Here is a 19,486-nt window from a genome sequence, read left to right on the forward strand (position 1 = left end):
AAGGGAGACAAGCCCGGAATACAGCCCATCCGGTATAGGGGGAGACAAGCTTGGAATACAGCCCATCCGGTATAGGGGGAGACACGCCCGGAATATAGCCATCCGGTATAGGGGGAGACACACCCGGAATACAGCCTATCCGGTATAGGGGAGACACGCCCGGAATACAGCCCATCCGGTACAAGTGGAGACACGCCCGGAATACAGCCCATCCGGCATAGGGGAGACACGCCCAGAATACAGCCATCCCGGTATAGGGGAGACACACCCAGAATACAGCCCATCCAGTATAGGGGGGGACACAACCAGAATACATCCCATCCGGTATAAGGGAGACAAGCCCAGAATACAGCCCATCCGGTATAGGGGGAGACAAGCCCGGAATACAGCCCATCCGGTATAGGGGGAGACACGCCCGGAATATAGCCATCCGGTATAGGGGGAGACACACCCGGAATACAGCCTATCCGGTATAGGGGAGACACGCCCGGAATATAGCCCATCCGGTATAGGGGAGACACGCCCAGAATACAGCCCATCCAGTATAGGGGGAGACACGCCGAGAATACAGCCATCCGGTATAGGGTAAGACACGCCCGGAATACAGCCCATCGGTATAGGGAGAGACACGCCCGGAATACAGCCCATCCGATATAGGGGGAGACACACCCGGAATATAGCCCATCCGGTATAGGGGAGACACGCCCAGAATCAGTGGCAGAACTAGCGAGCGGTGGGCCCAGGTGCGACAAAATGCTTTGGCCCCCCCTCCATCCCATCCAAGTCCACCCCCTCACCCCTGGAGAGGATCTGGTGAGGGGGACCTGCTCAGGGCCAGAGAAATGGATACCTAGCAACAGTGCCGTAACTAGACATTTTAGCACTGTGTGCAAGAAACGGCATCGGAGCCCCACCCCTGCATGCAAAACAGGGGCAGTGCGTGCCGTAGGCGCGCGCAAAAATACATAGTGGCGTGGCTTCGTGGGGAAGGGGTGTGGCCACAAAATAATACCGATTCATATAACAGTGCACAGTATTCTCCATTATTCAAATTACGCCACACAGTAGCACCACTACACCAGGTAGAGACTCTTTTACACCTTACGGCGGACAGATTCCTCTTTTTACACATTACGGCAGACAGCGTCCCTTTTTTACACATTATGGCAGACAGCGTCCCCCTTTTTACACATTACGGCAGACAGCGTGCACTTTTTACACATAACGGTAGACAGCGTGCCCTTTTTACACATTACGGCAGACAGTGTCCCCCTTTTTACACATTACGGCAGACAGTGTCCCCCTTTTTACACATTACGGCAGACAGCGTCCCCTTTTTACACATTACGGCAGACAACGTCCCCCTTTTTACACATTACGGCAGACAGCGTGCCCTTGTTACACATAGCGGCAGTCAGCGTACACTTTTTACACATAACGGCAGACAGCGTGCCCTTTTTACACATTACGGCAGACAGCGTCCCCCTTTTTACACATTACGGCAGACAATGTCCCCCTTTTTACACATTACGGCAGACAGCGTCCCCCTTTTTACACATTACGGCAGACAATGTCCCCCTTTTTACACATTACGGCAGACAGCGTCCCCTTTTTACACATTACGGCAGACAGGTTCCCCTTTTTACACATTACGGCAGACAGCGTGCCCTTTTTACACATAACGGCAGACAGCGTGCCCTTTTTACACATAACGGCAGACAGCGTCCCCCTTTTTACACATTACGGCAGACAATGTCCCCCTTTTTACACATTACGGCAGACAGCGTGCCCTTGTTACACATAGCGGCAGACAGCGTACACTTTTTACACATAACGGCAGACAGCGTGCCCTTGTTACACATTACGGCAGGCAGATTCCCCTTTTTACACATTACGGCAGGCAGATTCCCCCTTTTTACACATTGCGGCAGGCAGATTCCCCATTTTTACACATTGCGGCAGACAGTCGAAAGAAAGAAAGAAAGAAAGAAAGAAAGAAAGAAAGAAAGAAAGAAAGAAAGAAAGAAAGAAAGAAAGAAAGAAGAATTATACTTACCCTCTCCGCTGGCTCAGGCTCCTCGGTGCAGCTTCTGGTCACGATTCCCGGGCTGGAGAGAAGGAGGAGGAGGGAGGTGGAGGAGGGAGCCGCAGCAGCGCTGTGTTATTGGTGGAGGCGCTGCTGCTGCCCCTCTGCTTCACTATAGGCTGATCTCGGAAGACAGCCTATAGTGAAGCAGAGGGACAGCAGCAGCAGCGCCTCAACCAGTAACAAAGCGCTGCTGCGGCTCCCTCCTCCACCTCCCTCCTCCTCCTTCTCCCCCGTACCGCTACTCCTCTCCTCTCCTCTCTGGGCGGCTGTGTGCTGCGGGCAGCGGTTGCCCGCAGCGCACAGCGGCATGTAATGAGTCAGTATGACTGATTACATGCTTTGGGCCCCTGGACAGTGGCGGGCCCCAGTGCAACGCACTGGTTGCACTGGCGGTAGTTCCGCCTCTGCCCAGAATACAGCCCATCCGGTATAGGGGGAGACACGCCCAGAATACAGCCATCCGGTATAGGGGGAGACACGCCCAGAATACAGCCATCCGGTATAGGGGGAGATACACCCAGAATACAGCCCATCCAGTATAGGGGGAGACAAGCCCGGAATACAGCCCATCCGGTATAGGGGGAGACACACCCAGAATACAGCCATCCCGGTATAGGGGGAGACACGCCCAGAATACAGCCCATCCAGTATAGGGGGAGACAAGCCCGGAATACAGCCCATCCGGCATAGGGGAGACACGCCCAGAATACAGCCATCCCGGTATAGGAGAGATACTCCCAGAATACAGCCCATCCAGTATAAGAGAGATACTCCCAGAATACAGCCCATCCGGGATAGGGAAGACACGCCCAGAATACAGCCCATCCAGTATAAGAGAGATACTCCCAGAATACAGCCCATCCGGGAGAGGGAAGACACACCCGGAATACAGCTCATACGGCATAGGGGAGACACGCCCAGAATACAGCCATCCCGGTATAGGAGAGATACTCCCAGAATACAGCCCATCCAGTATAAGAGAGATACTCCCAGAATACAGCCCATCCGGGATAGGGAAGACACACCCGGAATACAGCCCATCCGGTATAGGGGGAGTCACGCCCGGAATATAGCCATCCGGTTTAGGGGGAGACACACCCGGAATACAGCCCATCCGGTATAGGGGGGGACACGCCAGGAATATAGCCCATCCAATATAGGGGAGACACACACGGAATATAGCCCATCCGGTATAGGGGGAGACACGCCCAGAATACAGCCATCTGGTATAGGGGAGACACGCCCGGAATACAGCCCATCCGGTATAGGGGGAGACACACCCGGAATACAGCCTATCCGGTACAGGGGAGAGAGGCCCGGAATACAGCCCATCCGGTATAGGGGAGACACGCCCAGAATACAGCCCATGTGGTATAGGGGGAGACACACCCGGAATACAGCCCATCCGGCATAGTGGAGACACACCCAGAATACAGCCCATACGGTATAGGGGAGACACGCCCAGAATACAGCCCATGCGGGATAGGGGGAGACACACCCGGAATATAGCCATCCGGTATAGGGGAGACACGCCCGGAATAAAGCCCATCTGGTATAGGGGAGACACGCCCAGAATACAGCCCATCCGGTATGGGGGGAGACACGCCCAGAATACAGCCATCCGGTATAGGGGGAGACACGCCCGGAATACAGCCCATCCGGTATAGGGAGAGACACGCCCAGAATACAGCCATCCGGCATAGGGGGAGACAGGCCCAGAATACAGCCCATCTGATATAGGGAGAGACACGCCCAGAATACAGCCCATCCGGTATAGGGAGAGACACGCCCAGAATACAGCCATCCGGTATAGGGGGAGACACGCCCAGAATACAGCCCATCCGGTATAGGGGAGTGATGCCCGGAATACAGACCATCCGGTATAGGGGGAGACACGCCCAGAATACAGCCCATGTGGTATAGGGGCAGACACACCCGGAATACAGCCCATCCGGCATAGGGGAGACACGCCCAGAATACAGCCCATCCAGTATAGGGGAGACACGCCCAGAATACAGCCCATCCAGCATAGGGGAGACACGCCCAGCATACAGCCCATGTGGTATAGGGGGAGACACGCCCAGAATACAGCCCACCCGGTATAGGGGGAGACACGCCCAGAATACAGCCCACCTGGTATAGGGGGAGACACGCCCGGAATACAGCCCATCCGGTATAGGGGAGACACGCCCAGAATACAGCCCACCCGGTAAAGGGGGAGACACGCCCGGAATACAGCCCACACGGTATAGGGAGAGACACGCCCGAAATACAGCCCACCCGGTATATGGAGAGACACGCCCGGAATACAGCCGATCCGGTATAGGGGGAGACACGCCCGGAATACAGCCCATCCGGTATAGGGGGAGACACGCCCGGAATACAGCCCATCCGGTATAGGGGGAGACACGCCCAGAATACAGCCATCCGGTATAGGGGGAGATACGCCCAGAATACAGCCCATCCGGCATAGGGGGAGACACGCCTGGAATACAGCCCATCCGGTATAGGGGAGACACACCCGGAATAGAGCCCATCCGGTATAGGGGAGACACGCCCGGAATATAGCCCATCCGGTATAGGGGAGACATGCCCAGAATACAGCCCATCCGGTATAGGGGGAGACACGCCCGGAATACAGCCATCTGGCATAGGGGGAGACACACCCGGAATACAGCCATCCAGCATAGAGGGAGACACGCCCAGAATACAGCCCATCTGGTATAGGGGAGACACGCCCAGAATACAGCCTATCCGGTATAGTGGGAGACACGCCCGAAATACAGCCATCCGGCATAGGGGGAGACACGCCCAGAATACAGCCCATCTGGCATAGGGGGAGACATATCCCGGAATACAGCCCATCCGGTATAGGGGGAGACACACCTGGAATACAGCCCATCCGGTATACGGGGAGATACGCCCGGAATACAGCCCATCCGGTATAGGGGGAGACACACCCGGAATACAGCCATCCGGCATAGGGGGAGACACATCCGGAATACGGCCATCCGGTATAGGGGGAGACACACCCGGAATACATCCTATCCGGCATAGGGGAGACACGCCCGGAATACAGCCCATCCGGTATAGGGAGACACGCCCAGAATACAGCCCATCCGGCATAGGGGAGACACGCCCAGAATACAGCCCATGTGGTATAGGGGGAGACACGCCCAGAATACAGCCCACCCGGTATAGGGGGAGACACGCCTAGAATACAGCCCACCCGGTATAGGGGGAGACACGCCCGGAAAAAAGCCCATGCGGTATAGGGGAGACACGCAGAATACAGCCCACCCGGTATAGGGGGAGACACGCCCGGAATACAGCCCACCCGGTATAGGGGGAGACAAGCCCGGAATATAGCCATCCGGTATAGGGAAGACACGCCCGGAATACAGCCCACCCGGTATAGGGGGAGACAGGCCCAGAATACAGCCCATCCGGTATAGGGGGAGATACTCCCAGAATACTGCCCATCTGGTATAGGGGGAGACACGCCCGGAATACAGCCCATCCAGTATAGGGGGAGACACGCCCGGAATACAGCCCATCTGGTATAGGGGGAGACACGCCCGGAATACAGCCCTTCCGGTATGGAGGGAGACACGCCCAGAATACAGCCATCCGGTATAGGGAGGAGACACGTCTGGAATACAGCCCATCCGGTATAGGGGAGACACGCCCGGAATATCGCCCATCCGGTATAGGGGAGACTCGCCCAGAATACAGTCCATGCGGTATAGGGGAGACACGCCCAGAATACAGCCCATGTGGTATAGGGGGAGACACGCCCGGAATACAGCCCATCCGGTATAGGGGAGACACTCCCGGAATACAGCCTATCCGGTATAGGGGAGACACACCCGGAATATAGCCATCCGGTATAGGGGAGACACGCCCGGAGTAACGCCCATCCGGTATAGGGGAGACACACCCAGAATACAGCCCATGCGGTATAGGGGGAGACACGCCCAGAATACAGCCCATGTGGTATAGGGGGAGACCCGCTCGGAATACAGCCCATCCGGCATAGGGGAGACATGCCCAGAATACAGCCCATCCGGTATAGGGGGAGACACGCCCAGAATACAGCTCATCCGGCATAGGGGAGACATGCCCAGAATACAGCCCATCCGGCATAGGGGGAGACACGCCCGGAATACAGCCCATCCGGTATAGGGGAGACATGCCCAGAATACAGCCCATCCGGCATAGGGGGAGACACGCCCGGAATACAGCCATCCGGTATAGGGGAGACACGCCCAGAATACAGCCCATCCGGTATAGGGGAGACACACCCAGAATACAGCCCATCCGGCATAGGGGGAGACACACCCGGAATACAGCCCATCCGGCATAGGGGGAGACACGCCCAGAATACAGCCATCTGGCATAGGGGGAGATACGCCCAGAATACAGCCCATCCGGCATAGGGGGAGACACGCCCGGAATACAGCCCATCCAGTATAGGAGGAGATCCGCCCAGAATACAGCCCATCCGGCATAGGGGAGACACGCCCAGAATACAGCCCAACCGGCATAGGGGGAGACACGCCTGGAATACAGCCTATCCAGTATAGCGGAGACACGCCCGTAATACAGCCCATCCGGTATAGGGGAGACACGCCCGGAATATAGCCCATCCGGTATAGGGGATACATGCCCAGAATACAGCCCATCCGGTATAGGGGGAGACACGCCCAGAATACAGCCCATCCGGTATAGGGGGAGACACGCCCGGAATATAGCCCATCCGGTATAGGGGGAGACACGCCCAGAATACAGCCCATCCGGTATAGGGGAGACACGCCCGGAATACAGCCTATCCGGTATAGTGGGATACACGCCCAGAATACAGCCATCCGGTATAGGGGGAGACACGCCCAGAATACAGCCCATGCGGTATAGGGGAGACACGCGCAGAATACTGCCCACCAGGTATAGGGGGAGACACGCCCAGAATACAGCCCACCCGGTATAGGGGGAGACACGCCCGGAATACAGCCCACCTGGTATAGGAAGAGACACGCCCGGAATACAGCCCATCCGGTATAGGGGGAGACACGCCCGGAATACAGCCCATCCGGGCTAGGGGAGATACTCTCAGAATACTGCCCATCCGGTATAGGGGGAGACACGCCCGGAATAGAGCTCATCCGGTATAGGGGGAGACATGCCCGGAATACAGCCCATCAGGTATAGGGGGAGACACGCCCGGAATACAGCCCATCCGGTATAGAGGGAGACACGCCCGGAATACAGCCCATCCGGCAGAGGGGGAGACACGTCTGGAATACAGCCCATTCGGTATAGGGGAGACACGCCCGGAATATCGCCCATCTGGTATAGGGGAGACACACCCAGAATACAGCCCATGCGGTATAGGGGAGACACGCCCAGAATACAGCCCATGTGGTATAGGGGGAGACACGCCCGGAATACAGCCCTTCCGGTATAGGGGAGACACACCCGGAATACAGCCTATCCGGTATATGGGAGACACGCCCGGAATATAGCCATCCGGTATAGGGGAGACACGCCCGGAATATAGCCATCCGGTATAGGGGGAGACACACCCGGATTACAGCCTATCCGGTATAGGGGAGAAACGCCCGGATTACAGCCCATCCGGTAAAGGTGAGACACGCCCGAAATATCGCCAATCCGGTATAGGGGAGACACACCCAGAATACAGCCCATGCGGTATAGGGGAGACACGCCCGGAATACAGCCCATCCAGTATAGGGGGAGACACGCCCGGAATACAGCCCATCTGGTAAAGGGGAGAGATGCCCGGAATACAGCCCATCCGGCATAGGGGAGACACGCCCAGAATACAGCCCATCCGGTATAGGGGAGACACGCACAGAATACAGCCCACCTGGTATAGGGGGAGACACGCCCGGAATACAGCCCATCCGGTAAAGGGGAGAGATGCCCGGAATACAGCCCATCCGGCATAGGGGAGACACGCCCAGAATACAGCCCATCCGGTATAGGGGAGACACGCGCAGAATACAGCCCTCCCGGTATAGGGGTAGACACGCCCGGAATACAGCCCATCCGGTATAGGGGGAGACACGCCCGGAATACAGCCCTCCCGGTATAGGGAGAGACACGCCCGGAATACAGCCCATCCGGTATAGGGGGAGACACGCCCGGAATACAGCCCATCCGGTATAGGGGGAGACACGCCCAGAATACTGTCCATCCGGTATAGGGGGAGACACGCCCGGAATACAGCCCATCCGTTATAGGGGGAGACACGCCCAGAATACAGCCCATCCGGTATAGAGGGAGACACGCCCAGAATACAGCCATCCGGTATAGGGAGGAGATACGCCCAGAATACAGCCCATCCGGTATAGGGGAGACACGCCCGGAATACAGCCCATCCGGCATAGGGGGAGACACGTCTGGAATACAGCCCATCCGGTATAGGGGAGACACGCCCGGAATTTCGCCCATCCGGTATAGGGGAGACACGCCCAAAATACAACCATCCGGTATAGGGAGGAGATACGCCCAGAATACAGCCCATCCGGTATAGGGGAGACACGCCCGGAATACAGCCCATCCGGCATAGGGGGAGACACGTCTGGAATACAGCCCATCCAGTATAGGGGAGACACGCCCGGAATATCGCCCATCCGGTATAGGGTAGACACACCCAGAATACAGCCCATGCGGTATAGGGGAGACACGCCCAGAATACAGCCCATGTGGTATAGGGGGAGACACGGCCGGAATACAGCCCATCCGGTGTAGGGGGAGACACGCCCGGAATACAGCCCATCCGGTATAGGGGGAGACACGCCCAGAATACTGTCCATCCGGTATAGGGGGAGACACGCCCGGAATACAGCCCATCCGTTATAGGGGGAGACACGCCCAGAATACAGCCCATCCGGTATAGAGGGAGACACGCCCAGAATACAGCCATCCGGTATAGGGAGGAGATACGCCCAGAATACAGCCCATCCGGTATAGGGGAGACACGCCCGGAATACAGCCCATCCGGCATAGGGGGAGACACGTCTGGAATACAGCCCATCCGGTATAGGGGAGACACGCCCGGAATTTCGCCCATCCGGTATAGGGGAGACACGCCCAAAATACAACCATCCGGTATAGGGAGGAGATACGCCCAGAATACAGCCCATCCGGTATAGGGGAGACACGCCCGGAATACAGCCCATCCGGCATAGGGGGAGACACGTCTGGAATACAGCCCATCCAGTATAGGGGAGACACGCCCGGAATATCGCCCATCCGGTATAGGGTAGACACACCCAGAATACAGCCCATGCGGTATAGGGGAGACACGCCCAGAATACAGCCCATGTGGTATAGGGGGAGACACGGCCGGAATACAGCCCATCCGGTGTAGGGGGAGACACACCCGGAATACAGCCTATCCTGTATAGGGGAGACACGCCCGGAATATAGCCATCTGGTATAGGGGAGACACGCCCGGAATATAGCCATCCGGTATAGGGGGAGACACACCCGGAATACAGCCTATCCGGTATAGGGTAGACACGCCCGGAATACAGCCCATCCGGTAAAGGAGAGACACGCCCGGAATATCGCCCATCCGGTATAGGGGAGACACACCCAGATTACAGCCCATGTCGTATAGGGGAGACACGCCCGGAATAAAGCCCATGTGGTAAAGGGGGAGACCCGCCCGGAATACAGCCCATCCGGTATAGGGGAGAGATGCCCGGAATACAGCCCATCCGGCATAGGGGAGACACGCCCAGAATACAGCCCATCCGGTATAGGGGAGACACGCCTAGAATGCAGCCCATCCAGTATAGGGGGAGACACGCCCGGAATACAGCCCATCCGGCATAGGGGGAGACACACCCGGAATACAACCATCCGGCATAGGGGGAGACACACCCGGAATACAGCCATCCGGCGTAGGGGGAGACACACCCGGAATACAGTCCATCCAGTATAGGAGGAGATCCGCCCAGAATACAGCCCATCCGGCATAGGGGAGACACGCCCAGAATACAGCCCAACCGGCATAGGGGGAGACACGCCTGGAATACAGCCTATCCAGTATAGCGGAGACACGCCCGTAATACAGCCCATCCGGTATAGGGGAGACACGCCCGGAATATAGCCCATCCGGTATAGGGGATACATGCCCAGAATACAGCCCATCCGGTATAGGGGGGAGACACGCCCAGAATACAGCCCATCCGGTATAGGGGGAGACACGCCCGGAATATAGCCCATCCGGTATAGGGGGAGACACGCCCAGAATACAGCCCATCCGGTATAGGGGAGACACGCCCGGAATACAGCCTATCCGGTATAGTGGGATACACGCCCAGAATACAGCCATCCGGTATAGGGGGAGACACGCCCAGAATACAGCCCATGCGGTATAGGGGAGACACGCGCAGAATACAGCCCATCAGGTATAGGGGGAGACACGCCCAGAATACAGCCCACCCGGTATAGGGGGAGACACGCCCGGAATACAGCCCACCTGGTATAGGAAGAGACACGCCCGGAATACAGCCCATCCGGTATAGGGGGAGACACGCCCGGAATACAGCCCATCCGGGCTAGGGGAGATACTCTCAGAATACTGCCCATCCGGTATAGGGGGAGACACGCCCGGAAGAGAGCTCATCCGGTATAGGGGGAGACATGCCCGGAATACAGCCCATCAGGTATAGGGGGAGACACGCCCGGAATACAGCCCATCCGGTATAGAGGGAGACACGCCCGGAATACAGCCCATCCGGCAGAGGGGGAGACACGTCTGGAATACAGCCCATTCGGTATAGGGGAGACACGCCCGGAATATCGCCCATCTGGTATAGGGGAGACACACCCAGAATACAGCCCATGCGGTATAGGGGAGACACGCCCAGAATACAGCCCATGTGGTATAGGGGGAGACACGCCCGGAATACAGCCCATCCGGTATAGGGGAGACACACCCGGAATACAGCCTATCCGGTATATGGGAGACACGCCCGGAATATAGCCATCCGGTATAGGGGAGACACGCCCGGAATATAGCCATCCGGTATAGGGGGAGACACACCCGGATTACAGCCTATCCGGTATAGGGGAGAAACGCCCGGATTACAGCCCATCCGGTAAAGGTGAGACACGCCCGAAATATCGCCCATCCGGTATAGGGGAGACACACCCAGAATACAGCCCATGCGGTATAGGGGAGACACGCCCGGAATACAGCCCATCCTGTATAGGGGGAGACACGCCCGGAATACAGCCCATCCGGTAAAGGGGAGAGATGCCCGGAATACAGCCCATCCGGCATAGGGGAGACACGCCCAGAATACAGCCCATCCGGTATAGGGGAGACACGCACAGAATACAGCCCACCTGGTATAGGGGGAGACACGCCCGGAATACAGCCCATCCGGTAAAGGGGAGAGATGCCCGGAATACAGCCCATCCGGCATAGGGGAGACACGCCCAGAATACAGCCCATCCGGTATAGGGGAGACACGCGCAGAATACAGCCCTCCCGGTATGGGGGTAGACACGCCCGGAATACAGCCCATCCGGTATAGGGGGAGACACGCCCGGAATACAGCCCACCCGGTATAGGGAGAGACACGCCCGGAATGCAGCCCATCCGGTATAGGGGGAGACACGCCCGGAATACAGCCCATCCGGTATAGGGGGAGACACGCCCAGAATACTGTCCATCCGGTATAGGGGGAGACACGCCCGGAATACAGCCCATCCGTTATAGGGGGAGACACGCCCAGAATACAGCCCATCCGGTATAGAGGGAGACACGCCCAGAATACAGCCATCCGGTATAGGGAGGAGATACGCCCAGAATACAGCCCATCCGGTATAGGGGAGACACGCCCGGAATACAGCCCATCCGGCATAGGGGGAGACACGTCTAGAATACAGCCCATCCGGTATAGGGGAGACACGCCCGGAATTTCGCCCATCCGGTATAGGGGAGACACGCCCAGAATACAACCATCCGGTATAGGGAGGAGATACGCCCAGAATACAGCCCATCCGGTATAGGGGAGACACGCCCGGAATACAGCCCATCCGGCATAGGGGGAGACACGTCTGGAATACAGCCCATCCAGTATAGGGGAGACACGCCCGGAATATCGCCCATCCGGTATAGGGTAGACACACCCAGAATACAGCCCATGCGGTATAGGGGAGACACGCCCAGAATACAGCCCATGTGGTATAGGGGGAGACACGGCCGGAATACAGCCCATCCGGTATAGGGGGAGACACACCCGGAATACAGCCTATCCTGTATAGGGGAGACACGCCCGGAATATAGCCATCTGGTATAGGGGAGACACGCCCGGAATATAGCCATCCGGTATAGGGGGAGACACACCCGGAATACAGCCTATCCGGTATAGGGTAGACACGCCCGGAATACAGCCCATCCGGTAAAGGAGAGACACGCCCGGAATATCGCCCATCCGGTATAGGGGAGACACACCCAGATTACAGCCCATGTCGTATAGGGGAGACACGCCCGGAATAAAGCCCATGTGGTAAAGGGGGAGACCCGCCCGGAATACAGCCCATCCGGTATAGGGGAGAGATGCCCGGAATACAGCCCATCCGGCATAGGGGAGACACGCCCAGAATACAGCCCATCCGGTATAGGGGAGACACGCCTAGAATGTAGCCCATCCAGTATAGGGGGAGACACGCCCGGAATACAGCCCATCCGGCATAGGGGGAGACACACCCGGAATACAACCATCCGGCATAGGGGGAGACACACCCGGAATACAGCCATCCGGCGTAGGGGGAGACACACCCGGAATACAGTCATCCGGCAAAGGGGGAGACACACCCAGAATACAGCCGTCCGGCATAGGGGGAGACACGCCCAGAACACAGCCCATCCGGCATAGGGGGAGATACGCCCAGAATACAGCCCATCCGGCATAGGGGGAGACACGCCCGGAATACAGCCCATCCGGCATAGGGGGAGACACGCCCGGAATACAGCCATCCGGCATAGGGGGAGACACGCCCAGAATACAGTCCATCCGGCATAGGGGGAGACACACCCGGAATACAGCCCATCCGGCAAAGGGGGAGACACGCCCGGAATACAGCCCATCCGGCATAGGGGGAGATACGCCCAGAATACAGCCATCCGGCATAGGGGGAGACACACCCAGAATACAGCCATCCGGCGTAATGGGGGGGACACACCCAGAATACAGCCCATCCGGTATAGGGGGAGACACGCCCGGAATACAGCCATCCGGTATAGGGGGAGACACGCCCAGAATACAGCCCATCCGGCATAGGGGGAGACACACCCAGAATACAGCCATCCGGCGTAATGGGGGGGACACACCCAGAATACAGCCCATGCGGTATAGGGGAGACACGCCCGGAATACAGCCCATCCTGTATAGGGGGAGACACGCCCGGAATACAGCCCATCCGGTAAAGGGGAGAGATGCCCGGAATACAGCCCATCCGGCATAGGGGAGACACGCCCAGAATACAGCCCATCCGGTATAGGGGAGACACGCACAGAATACAGCCCACCTGGTATAGGGGGAGACACGCCCGGAATACAGCCCATCCGGTAAAGGGGAGAGATGCCCGGAATACAGCCCATCCGGCATAGGGGAGACACGCCCAGAATACAGCCCATCCGGTATAGGGGAGACACGCGCAGAATACAGCCCTCCCGGTATAGGGGTAGACACGCCCGGAATACAGCCCATCCGGTATAGGGGGAGACACGCCCGGAATACAGCCCACCCGGTATAGGGAGAGACACGCCCGGAATACAGCCCATCCGGTATAGGGGGAGACACGCCCGGAATACAGCCCATCCGGTATAGGGGGAGACACGCCCAGAATACTGTCCATCCGGTATAGGGGGAGACACGCCCGGAATACAGCCCATCCGTTATAGGGGGAGACACGCCCAGAATACAGCCCATCCGGTATAGAGGGAGACACGCCCAGAATACAGCCATCCGGTATAGGGAGGAGATACGCCCAGAATACAGCCCATCCGGTATAGGGGAGACACGCCCGGAATACAGCCCATCCGGCATAGGGGGAGACACGTCTGGAATACAGCCCATCCGGTATAGGGGAGACACGCCCGGAATTTTGCCCATCCGGTATAGGGGAGACACGCCCAGAATACAACCATCCGGTATAGGGAGGAGATACGCCCAGAATACAGCCCATCCGGTATAGGGGAGACACGCCCGGAATACAGCCCATCCGGCATAGGGGGAGACACGTCTGGAATACAGCCCATCCAGTATAGGGGAGACACGCCCGGAATATCGCCCATCCGGTATAGGGTAGACACACCCAGAATACAGCCCATGCGGTATAGGGGAGACACGCCCAGAATACAGCCCATGTGGTATAGGGGGAGACACGGCCGGAATACAGCCCATCCGGTATAGGGGGAGACACACCCGGAATACAGCCTATCCTGTATAGGGGAGACACGCCCGGAATATAGCCATCTGGTATAGGGGAGACACGCCCGGAATATAGCCATCCGGTATAGGGGGAGACACACCCGGAATACAGCCTATCCGGTATAGGGTAGACACGCCCGGAATACAGCCCATCCGGTAAAGGAGAGACACGCCCGGAATATCGCCCATCCGGTATAGGGGAGACACACCCAGATTACAGCCCATGTCGTATAGGGGAGACACGCCCGGAATAAAGCCCATGTGGCAAAGGGGGAGACCCGCCCGGAATACAGCCCATCCGGTATAGGGGAGAGATGCCCGGAATACAGCCCATCCGGCATAGGGGAGACACGCCTAGAATGCAGCCCATCCAGTATAGGGGGAGACACGCCCGGAATGCAGCCCATCCTGCATAGGGGGAGACACACCCGGAATACAACCATCCGGCATAGGGGGAGACACACCCGGAATACAGCCATCCGGCGTAGGGGGAGACACACCCGGAATACAGTCATCCGGCAAAGGGGGAGACACACCCAGAATACAGCCGTCCGGCATAGGGGGAGACACGCCCAGAATACAGCCCATCCGGCATAGGGGGAGATACGCCCAGAATACAGCCCATCCGGCATAGGGGGAGACACGCCCGGAAAACAGCCCATCCGGCATAGGGGGAGACACGCCCGGAATACAGCCATCCGGCATAGGGGGAGACACGCCCAGAATACAGTCCATCCGGCATAGGGGGAGACACACCCGGAATACAGCCCATCCGGCAAAGGGGGAGACACGCCTGGAATACAGCCCATCCGGCATAGGGGGAGACACGCCCAGAATACAGCCATCCGGCATAGGGGGAGACACACCCAGAATACAGCCATCCGGCGTAATGGGGGGGACACACCCAGAATACAGCCCATCCGGTATAGGGGGAGACACGCCCGGAATACAGCCATCCGGTATAGGGGGAGACACGCCCAGAATACAGCCCATCCGGCATAGGGGGAGACACACCCAGAATACAGCCATCCGGCGTAATGGGGGGGACACACCCAGAATACAGCCCATCCGGTATAGGGGGAGACACGCCCGGAATACAGCCATCCGGTATAGGGGGAGACACGCCCAGAATACAGCCCATCCGGTATAGGGGAGAAACGCCCGGAATACAGCCCATCCGGCATAGGGGGAGACACGCCCGGAATACAGCCCATCCGGCATAGGGGGAGACACACCCAGAATACAGCCATCCGGCGTAATGGGGGGGACACACCCAGAATACAGCCCATCCGGTATAGGGGGAGACACGCCCGGAATACAGCCATCCGGTATAGGGGGAGACACGCCCAGAATACAGCCCATCCGGTATAGGGGGAGACACGCCCGGAATACAGCCATCCGGTATAGGGGGAGACACGCCCGGAATACAGCCATCTGGTATAGGGGGAGACACGCCCAGAATACAGCCATCCGGTATAGGGGGAGACACGCCCAGAATACAGCCTTCCGGTATAGGGGGAGACACGCCCAGAATACAGCCATCCGGTATAGGGGGAGACACGCCCAGAATACAGCCATCCGGTATATGGGGAGACACGCCCAGAATACAGCCATCCGGTATAGGGGGAGACACGCCCAGAATGCAGCCATCCGGTATAGGGGGAGACACGCCCAGAATACAGCCATCCGGTATATGGGGAGACACGCCCAGAATACAGCCATCCGGTATAGGGGGAGACACGCCCAGAATACAGCCATCCGGCGTAATGGGGGGGGGACACCCAGAATACAGCCCATCCGGTATAGGGGGAGACACGCCCGGAATACAGCCATCCGGTATAGGGGAAGACACGCCCAGAATACAGCCCATCCGGTATAGGGGAGAAACGCCCGGAATACAGCCCATCCGGCATAAGGGGAGACACGCCCGGAATACAGCCCATCCGGCATAGGGGGAGACACACCCAGAATACAGCCATCCGGCGTAATGGGGGGGACACACCCAGAATACAGCCCATCCGGTATAGGGGGAGACACGCCCGGAATACAGCCATCCGGTATAGGGGGAGACACGCCCAGAATACAGCCCATCCGGTATAGGGGGAGACACGCCCGGAATACAGCCATCCGGTATAGGGGGAGACACGCCCGGAATACAGCCATCTGGTATAGGGGGAGACACGCCCAGAATACAGCCATCCGGTATAGGGGGAGACACGCCCAGAATACAGCCTTCCGGTATAGGGGGAGACACGCCCAGAATACAGCCATCCGGTATAGGGGGAGACACGCCCAGAATACAGCCATCCGGTATATGGGGAGACACGCCCAGAATACAGCCATCCGGTATAGGGGGAGACACGCCCAGAATACAGCCATCCGGTATAGGGGGAGACACGCCCAGAATACAGCCATCCGGTATATGGGGAGACACGCCCAGAATACAGCCATCCGGTATAGGGGGAGACACGCCCAGAATACAGCCATCCGATATAGGGGGAGACTTTGCTGTTGAACCATCTCAGTAAGTTCTAGGTTTATCTGGATGCTTTGTAGACTTTGACTTGTTCCTGGGAACATCAGAGACACTAAATGACATTCTGTGGAGTTTCATGTAACAAAGCATTCTCAGATCATTTCCTCCAGCAGGGCGAGGAAGCTTAGGCCTGGGAAGATGCCGCCAGATGGAGCCGGTGGTAGGTCGCCCCTGTACTGCCCTTGCTGTGCTCGCAGGAATAATAACGTAGACAGGAAAGCGAGACGATCTCAGTCTCCCCACTAAGAGACTGATCTCCATTGGGCGTGTCTCCTCCATAACTGCGCACATGAATCTGACCGTATGGACGTTACGTATAGTCATATAACATGAGCAGCGAGATAGGAAGATGACGCAATCAGTGACTCCTTGGTGTCTTCTGCCTCTGTCTCATAGGTGTGGAAAACAGCTTTGAAACCGTTGACCTGAAGTATGAGAACATATCGAACCCCTGGAGTCCAGGTCACTTCATTGTCCAGTCCCGCATGCACCAGGTGCCGAGAACCAGCGAGAAGCAGGCCGCCTTCAAGTTTGGTACGCCTGTCCCCAGGTATTTGATATTTCAAAATCCCAACAAGAGGAACAAGTGGGGACATCATAAAAGTTACCGAATCCAGTACAACTCCCACGGTCACAGCGTTCTGCCGCGGAGATGGAGCGAGGAGAAAGGGGTCGCATGGTCCAGGTGAGGGTACCCCCAGGAGAGTCAGGTACCTCCTCAGACATGAAGCACAGGACCAGGCCATGTCTGAGCTATATACAGTATGACAGGAATGTGAGGGTTCATCACCCGTTCCCAGGGCGTAGTGCAGGATTGTCACTGGAGGGTCCAATAGAGGCAGTAAGGTGGGACCACCCCAAACCCCAGGGACTGCCGGTATGAAGGGTATTATGAGGGGCAGTACTTGGGGTTTGGGGTGGTCCCACCTTATTGCCTAAGGTGTAATACCAGCCTCCAGTATCTATATCACTGCAGAACACATTGCCATCACCCAGAAAGGTGCCCGCTATATGTGAATCCACTAGGCTGGAAAGTGGGGTTAACAGTGGAACCCCCTAATACGTCTCTGACTTATAGATACAGCCTGGCGGTGACACGACACAGCGAATCGGAGCTCAGCAGTACCAGTATATACAGTCAGTGCGACCCGTGGGAGCCCACAGTCTACTTCGAGAATTTCATCCGCAACAACGAGGACATTGTAAACACAGTGAGTAATACACATATTAATGATTCACTATTGCCGACACACCCTCATACATAGACTATTGCCGACACACCCTCATACATACACTATTGCCGATACACCCTCATACATACACTATTCCCAATACACCCTCATACATACACTATTGCCGACACACCCTCATACATACACTATTGCCGACACACACTCATACATAGACTATTGCCGACACACCCTCATACATACACTATTCCCGATACACCCTCATACATACACTATTGCCGATACACCCTCATACATACACTATTGCTGACACACACTCATACATAGACTATTGCCGACACACCCTCATACATACACTATTGCCTATACACCCTCATACATACACTATTCCCGATACACCGTCATACATACACTATTGCCGACTCACCCTCATACATACACTATTGCCGACACACCCTCATACATACACTATTGCCGACACACACTCATACATACACTATTGCCGACACACACTCATACATACAGTATAATATATAAAGCCAGCAAGGTACAAAATAAACTACTGTATATGCTAAAGTAAATAAACACACACAGACACACACACGCACACGCAAAGACAGACACACACACATAGAGACTCACACACACCCACAGACACATACACACACACAGAGACACACACTCACACAGACACATACACACACAATCAGAGTCTTCAATTCAGAGTTTTATTTTGGGGGCTTATTACCATAGCCAGTTTGTGTCGCTGGATGTAACTGCGCGCCATGGTACCCCGCAGCTGGATCCACCAGACAGAGCGGCTGCGTCATGGTGACACCTGGTAGCACCTGTTACCATCACAGCCCCCGGTGTCTGCAGCTGGCGGTTCTCAGCGTTCAGGTTGCTGGTGAAATGAGCGCAGAGTTTGGGGACAGCGGCTGGATCACCTTGGAAGTAACAAGGGCTTAGTTGTCTCAAACAGGTAAAACAATGGTGTAAAGCAGGGTATACGATGTGCGGCCCTCCAACTGTTGTAGAACTACACATCCCAGCATGCCCTGCCATGGTTTTGTTATTAGGGCATGATGTTAAATTCCAGATCCAGTGTGAGGCTGTGGGAGAGGGACTGTAAGATCCCTCTCCTGCAGATATATCACCATAGGCATAAAGGGGTCTATTTACTAAGCCG

At 56.7% G+C, this 19,486-nt stretch overlaps 1 protein-coding gene across 3 annotated transcripts in view; it reads left to right on the forward strand.

The window, feature by feature from the left end:
* The window catches only part of LOC134928679 (amiloride-sensitive amine oxidase [copper-containing]-like), a 199,419-nt gene that overhangs the window by 157,750 nt on the left and 22,183 nt on the right, over positions 1 to 19,486 (forward strand). For all 3 annotated transcript variants that reach the window (XM_063924665.1, XM_063924664.1, XM_063924666.1), the window contains 2 exons: positions 17,504 to 17,792; positions 18,186 to 18,318. In XM_063924665.1, coding sequence (XP_063780735.1) covers positions 17,504 to 17,792; positions 18,186 to 18,318 — 422 coding nt within the window. The remainder of the gene's footprint in view (positions 1 to 17,503; positions 17,793 to 18,185; positions 18,319 to 19,486) is intronic.

Source organism: Pseudophryne corroboree, chromosome 5 (assembly GCF_028390025.1).
Source record: "Pseudophryne corroboree isolate aPseCor3 chromosome 5, aPseCor3.hap2, whole genome shotgun sequence".
NCBI lineage: Eukaryota > Metazoa > Chordata > Amphibia > Anura > Myobatrachidae > Pseudophryne > Pseudophryne corroboree.